The 7,214-nt window shown below is 36.3% G+C and overlaps 1 protein-coding gene across 1 annotated transcript; it reads left to right on the forward strand.

Annotated features, from left to right (window-relative positions):
• Window positions 1-659: 659 nt before the first annotated feature.
• LOC118809947 (NAD(P)(+)--arginine ADP-ribosyltransferase 2-like) lies at window positions 660-3,898 on the forward strand. The gene is made up of 3 exons (XM_036573464.1): window positions 660-842; window positions 2,681-2,762; window positions 3,008-3,898. Exons 2-3 carry the CDS (start codon window positions 2,697-2,699, stop codon window positions 3,794-3,796), a joined length of 855 nt encoding a protein of 284 aa, XP_036429357.1. The 5' UTR covers window positions 660-842; window positions 2,681-2,696; the 3' UTR covers window positions 3,797-3,898.
• Window positions 3,899-7,214: the final 3,316 nt, after the last annotated feature.

The raw sequence follows: 7,214 nt of genomic DNA on the forward strand, positions 1-7,214 counted from the left end.
TTTTTATCTCTCACACCATCTCCCACACCTATTGCTGGTTCTGCCCTGGAGAATTGCATAGATTGTGCTGTCACATGTACTGGCTGTGCAATGTGGATGAAATTGATTCTATTAACATATGCAGAGAACTAAATTGAGTCTAGTTGTTCCCTTACTAGCGTGGGTACATTTTGTGAAATTGCATAGTTGGCTATTTGGCAATGAAATCAATACGTATAAGGCATGCAGTTGTTTCTTTTTTTTTCTTTTGATCAGTTTTGTCATATGCTAAAACTATGAGCCTTTGTACAGTGTTTTATTGGTTTACACCAGGCATGTCAAACTGGGGATCTTCCAGGCCAAAGTGCTGTGGAGATCAGCGTTACCCTCATCTAACGCTCTGAATTCAGTTAATGAAGGCGTTGCTAATTAGCTGTTTAGCTGAATCAAGTGTGTTTAATGAGGCAATGTGTCTTGAAGTGTGCAGTGTGTTGGCCTGTGAGGACTGGAGCCTGACATGTGGTTTACACCATAGATGGTAAGTGCAAAAAATGCAAATATGTTGGTCACCTTTGAGTCCCACATGAAAAAAACACAGAACTGATAAACCCATCGCTAAAATTAGCATGGCTTTATAAGGGCTCGGTTATTCATAAGAGTGGGGCTTGAGGATGTATATATGCTGCTGATCAGCTATGAAAGGAAACAACTTCTCTGCCCGTTTCTTTTACTGAACTTTACCTGGCTCCCCTGACTGAATTCATCTCTACAACTTTGGATTAACTCTGGACAGTGAAGTCCCAGATTCAAGCAAACATCTGTGAGTTTGTGCTCACTTTTGGTCACCATCCCACCAAAAGCAGGTCAGTAAAGTATCTTTGAGTGTTATTGCATGGTAAAAAGTAGGCAGAAGTTGACTTGAAGTGTTTTGAGGTTTATAGTATTACTTTTGTTGATCTAAACTAATATTTTACTAAAATAAAAAGCATTTTTTCGAGGCAAAAAAGTTGAATTGACAGTTGAACCGACAAGCCATGTTTTTTTGCAGCGTGTGGTGTAATTGTGTCTGAATGGTAATCGTGACTGTAATGTGATCTCATCTTCTCTTGGAAAAATACCATTTTACCATTTTGTTTGTGTATACATAGTTAAATATACATATATGGTCAACTTACATGTTTTGTGAAAATAAGTTAACACATCCTATACATGGAACACACTTAAATATGAAATTTTTCTTCAATTTTTGGGTCATAATTTCTATTTATTTCCTGAGCTTATGGGGGGGCATTTGTTTGAGAAAAGCCATGGTAGTACAACTGCACATAATAGTCTGAAAATACCTGCTATAGTGAAACTGCATTCAAAGCAGGGATTTTAAGCATGCAAAGTTGCTATGGCAACCAGCAAAAAGCTGCTGTTTCCTGACAAATATGGCCATTTTGAAAGTGCAGTGCAGGTGGATTTTGTATGGGATACGTCTTTGTATGGACTATTTTCTAACTGTACTGCAGCCACAGAAACAAATGAAAATGAAAACAAATAATCACGTGAATGCAAATTGATCCTAGTGATGAATAGCTGGCAACCCGAGAACACAAAAGCATGTAAAGTAAGAGAAGTGGCATCAGTGGCGTCCCATGTAATATCACAGAAACAGATCTCTATAAGGAGACACTGACAATTATTAATTAAAAGACGTTGTTAATGTAGTAATTATTCATATCAATATGTTGGGGTTTTTTTTAAACCATGTTTCAGACATTTACATTTGGACACATTCGGAGTCCATTTTAGCTTTGGGTGGGTTTGAAGCACACTTTTTGCTGTCCGTTCTGTTTCACTCACAACTGTGGAAATATATAAATCATTAAAGAGCAGGTACATCTGTTTATCCTCAACATCATTCTGACTTGTGATTGGACGACAGTTCCAAGCCCAGGAACAACCAGGAAATCAGCATGGAATGTTTTTTGATGATAGTATTTTGTTTGATTATAAAATATAGAATAGAATTTACATTACATTTTTAAGAGTTTTGCAGGGTTTCTGTTTTCTTTTTATTTATTTTGATGGTTTATTGTAATATATTTTTTGTTGCGTGATGCACGCGGCTCCTCTGCTTTCTAAGTACCAGTAGCTGGGATGCTCTGCTGCTCTGCACGCACAGCCTGTGTGAAATCTCTGACTTGTTAATATCAGCTCTCTGAAATGAAAAGCAAGATGTTCTGCATGGTTCTCGCCACACAAAGGCAGTGTTTAAATTAAAAATATTTTCACTTAATAATGATACTTTTATTAACTTTATGAGCCGATCACACAACATTTTTCCAGGTAAATGATCTGCTCATAGTGTTAGCAGTTGACAGCAGTGCGAGTTGACATTATCTACTTTATCACAAAAGTGTAACGACAATGAAATAAACTATTGTTCTTGCTCTTACTTCTACATCATTCACCCAAATTAAATGTCTGTCATCAGATTAGGACATTCAAATTCAAAATTCTTAATATATATATATATATATATATATATATATATATATATATATATATACACACACACATATATATATATATATATATATATATATATATATATATATACATAGATACACCTACTGAAGAATAGTTATGTATGTCTAGAATATTATGTGATGGTCAAGTATCTTTGTTCATTGTTAAGTGGTTTGTCCTTTAGAAAAGACTTAAGCTGTATGAAGATGACCGTGTCTGTGGTCACTGTGCTGTTCTTGATGACGGTTTCTGTATCGGCAAGGAAGGTAGGAACCATGTATTTACCCCGAGACTAAATCATATATATTTTATTTATGTATTCACGAGGCCACTGCCAGCTGGTACATTATCAGATTGTTGATTCAGAAGAAATAACAGCAAAATAACACAAAAACTAATTTAGGTACACAAACCTTCCTGACATTTTATAATTGCTGCTATTAAATAATAATCCAATTTTCAGCTATTGTGTGTGATTTTTTTTGATGTACCTTTGCTATTATTTCTGCAGAGCAATGGTGAAGTTTGGCCCCTGGACATGGCTGACAACTCAGTGGATGACTCCTTTGAAGGCTGCAGGAAAAGCATGTATGACTTAGTAATGAAAAAGTACATTGAACATGAAAAACAGAAAACTTTTGGCTTTGCAGATGCCTGGGAAAAGGCACTTAATAAGAGTACAAAAGGTAGTCTTGGGAAATACCAGTCTGCTGCCATATACATGTATACACAGGTCAAATCACAGAACCAAAATTGCTCCTATGTGGTGTTAAACGATGCTTGTCGTAACGGAAAAGAATCATACAAGTCAGATACCTTTAAATTTTACACACTGTATTTCTTTCTGACTGATGCAGTTCAGCAACTCAAAAAACAACTAAGTCAAAGATTTCGGCGTGTGACCTCATATCGCAGAACCAGTGTTACATTTGGAAAAGTTGCTGTAAATCAAAAAATTCGATTTGGTACTTTCACTTCCAGCTCTTTGCTAAACAATTTGACACATTTTGGTGAAGAGTCCTGTTTCGAAATTAAAACTCGTTACGGAGCTAAACTGAAAAAATACTCAGCTGTGCCACATGAGCAAGAGGTGCTGATTCCTCCATACGAGGTCTTTCACATCACAGCCATTAAAAAGAGAGATCAGAAGAACAAACTGTGGTGTAAGGTGGTTTATGAACTCAAAAGTGCTGGTAAGAGGAGCGATCTTCAGTGTATAAAAACCAAAAAAAAAACCTCCAGTGTGGGGTCTTCACCACTAGTGTCACCCTATATTATATCTGTTCTGTCAGTTCAGTGATCAGGTCTGTTTATCCATCCTAACCTATTTGTCTTTAAGAGAGTCTGCTCTGTTTTAATAGATGCTGTATATTTTTGAGCTAAAAATTACTGGGCTTAAAGTTGTGTGCTAAACTTTAGGCACCCCTGGTCAGATTACTGAATTGAATTGATCAATTTAACACGTTGGGGGAAAAAATATAAAATATGGCCTGTGCAAAAGTTGTTTTGCATGTAACTGAGTATCAGGTAAAGTTATTGTGCTAAGTTGATGTTAGTGCTCCTCACAGAGCTGTTACTGAGCACCGTCTGTCCATTTAGAACATGTTTAATACTGTTACACTTCATCCTCTCTTCAAGCCTACTGTTAAAAAAGAGAAGCAATCTGGAACCCAGTCTGATCTGGTTTTCTGTTTATTTTTTAAATTCAATTATTATTAGTTGCTCTTTTCTTCATTAAAGATTTCTGTTTGTATCTTAAAAGGGACGTTCACTATATGTCATGAAATGGTTCTGTTAATTAATGAGATTGCAGGGTGCCTGTCATTTCTGTTCTTACATTGTTTATTATTATTATAGCTTACTAATGTTTTTGTTAGTGAATTGATTCCTTTTGCTTGGGAGTTGCCAGCACACCAGTGCCTGCTTAAGTGTCTGGAGAGAGGAATTTAAAAATAACATCTTCTAAAACACACATATCCCAGATGACTGTTAGGCATTTGAAATCTTGTTTTTTTAGGTTATACTTTTGATTTAAATGAATGTTAAGAGATATTGTGAATTTCATTTTCTTTGTTTTTCTCATTTGTGTATTTTTCTTTTCTTCCACAAATTTCTTATTATTTCTGTGATTACTTGAGCAACATTTGGAATAAACTCGCATTTTTCTATTGCATCAAGCTCTGGTTATTATTAGATTGTGGGTGTAAGTGTTCTCCTATGTTTACTAAATCAACATGTCTGAGAGACCAAAATACTTCTACAGGTTAACAAGTAGAGGCTGTTTGTACTCTAGAGAACTGTTTATCAAACCTGATTCCAGCGTTAGTTTGCAGGGTATAGACACTGAAGCTACACGGTTTTACAGATTCATTCTGGTCATTCAGAAGTGTCAAATTTCACAGACTAAAAAAACTTGTGCTGGTTATTAGTTAATTTAAGAGTAATACCTTATTTTGAGAGTCTGTTGTAGATTCTCATCTTGTCTTTAACTAAAATTCAACTAAAAATATGGAACTATAGCCTCAGTTTGAATGTAAGAGATTCTCTGAAATCTTGCTCTAAACCCACAGTCGTATGCTGACGTTGCGGTGCCCCTGGTCAAATGACGTTTTGTCTATTTTTCAAGTGAATATAAGTTTACATATCCTCTACAGAGAACACATTTATTCTCGTTTTAATAAATAATTACTGAGTATTTGCTGAATTTGGCATATTTGGGGAAAAAAAACAACATGAAATGTGGCCTGGGCAGAAGTTATGCCATATTTTATATTTTATAATTCATTATTTTACATTACATTAAACTCCACAAACAAATAGAAATGTTGCAGTACAATATGCAGAAACAATCTCACATTTAAGTGTGTTCTCTATAGAGGGTGTGTTAATGTATTTTCTCTTCAATTAAAAAAAAAACAATGCAAAATGTTCCGTTTGACTAGGGGTGTTCATTTTCTCAGTCATCCGACCTTCTTTCCATTGAAGAAGAGGAATGTTGGCATACATTTTATCTCACAAGACTGAACCACATCTTACAAAACAAAAGGAAAGAAAGAGAGAGTCTGCTTAGTAGTGCTACCATATTGAACATTTCACACGTAGCTTTTTCAGAGCTCTCAGTCAGGTTGAGTTCAGCACCACAGGAGAAACTCTGGACTTATTTGACTGGAGTTGGTAACACTACAGATGTTAGAAATACAGTAGCTGGACATCTCCAAAGCACGAAGGACACATTAGATTGGTGGGTTAAGGGTGTACAGGATCATATGACCATAAAGTCACAGATAGTGCTGTCCCCACATAGAATCAACACAATCATTTACTGCCCTCTAGAGGCTTCAGTAATGGAAACAACTTTTATGACACCCCATTCTAAATCCATAGGCATTAATAGGAGGTTGGTCTCCACTATGCAGCTGTAACAGCTTCCACTCTTTTGGGAAGCTTTCTACAAGATTTTGGAGAGTGTCTGTGGGAATTTTCGCTCATTCAACCAGAAGAGCATTTGTGAGGTCAGACACTGATGTTGAGAGGGCCTGGCTCGCAATCACCGTTTTCTCTTTTATCTTGTGAAAACTGAAATGATAAATACAAAATGTTCCCCTTCACTAATATACCTTGCACTAGCATTCGAATGATTTAAGCAATACAAACTGACAGTTCTCAGCTGCATAAACAAACAGTGAACTAACATTGAATGTGTAGCAAAAGATGGTGAAACAGTATAATGAGAGGTAAACAGCTTGCAAAATACAATGTCATACTACTATGAAATCATACAAAAAATTATATAAATGCTAGTAGATAACAGACAACATAAACTCCCAGCAAAGCTTCTCTAAGGATCAACATGAAAGGATTGAAAAGGATTGTGAACTGCTCTGTTGTACATGAGTTGCTCTCTGTATACTGGCTGCAATATGGCTGAGTTGAATCATGACATCTAGTCATATAACTGGAATTGTCCAAAAATACAAGAACAGATTGTTTCAGCCACCCCACAGCTAGCTAATGTTAGTGTTAGCCTAAGCCCTTTTCTTTACCTAACGTAAACCCAAAGTTAGCTAGCTAAAAAACACGATAACCAAATATATACGATAACCATAATTTGCCACAAATCCATAATCAAGGTGGGTATCTTCACTTTGTAAATACTTAGTGTTTCACTCTGTATATTATAGGTTTTAAATAAGGTCTGCTGTTTATTTGAGTAAGATTTTAGCCAAAATTCCATCTTCAGCTTCAGCAGTTGCTGACTTTGCTGAGCAAGTAACCAGAGACCCCCACCCCCAAGGTTTGATATCATTGGCTTACAACTTATAAGGTCTGATATGTTTGTTTTACAACTTACGAGGTCTGATATGTTTGGTTTACAATTTATGAGGTCTTATATGATTGGCCAAGCCAGGGGTTCCATTTGTCACATTACACTAGTAAATCTGGTAGGCAGATCTGCTGTAACAGTATAATGTGAGTTTTAAGATGCGAATGAGAATAACATGACGATAAAGTATAGATGATTTGAACTAGTACATTTCTTTGGGAATGGGTTGCTAGTGATACCCCTGGCTAAGAAAAAAAGACTGTCGTGGGCTGGAGGTTAGGGAACCAGCCATGTGACTAGAAGGTCGCTGGTTCGATCCCCTCTACCAACAGTACATGACTGAAGTGCCCTTGAGCAAGGTACCTATCCCCCAGCTGCTCTCCGGGTGCTGTGG

This window comes from Colossoma macropomum, unplaced genomic scaffold (assembly GCF_904425465.1).
Source record: "Colossoma macropomum unplaced genomic scaffold, Colossoma_macropomum, whole genome shotgun sequence".
Lineage (NCBI taxonomy): Eukaryota > Metazoa > Chordata > Actinopteri > Characiformes > Serrasalmidae > Colossoma > Colossoma macropomum.

Excerpts from the sequence above, each read along its gene's own strand:
- LOC118809947 (XM_036573464.1), top strand. The coding sequence starts at position 2,697 with ATGAAGATGACCGTGTCTGTGGTCACTGTGCTGTTCTTGATGACGGTT. Across the intron at positions 2,763-3,007 it reads TTTCTGTATCGGCAAGGAAG|AGCAATGGTGAAGTTTGGCC; the intron begins GTAGGAACCATG and ends TTATTTCTGCAG.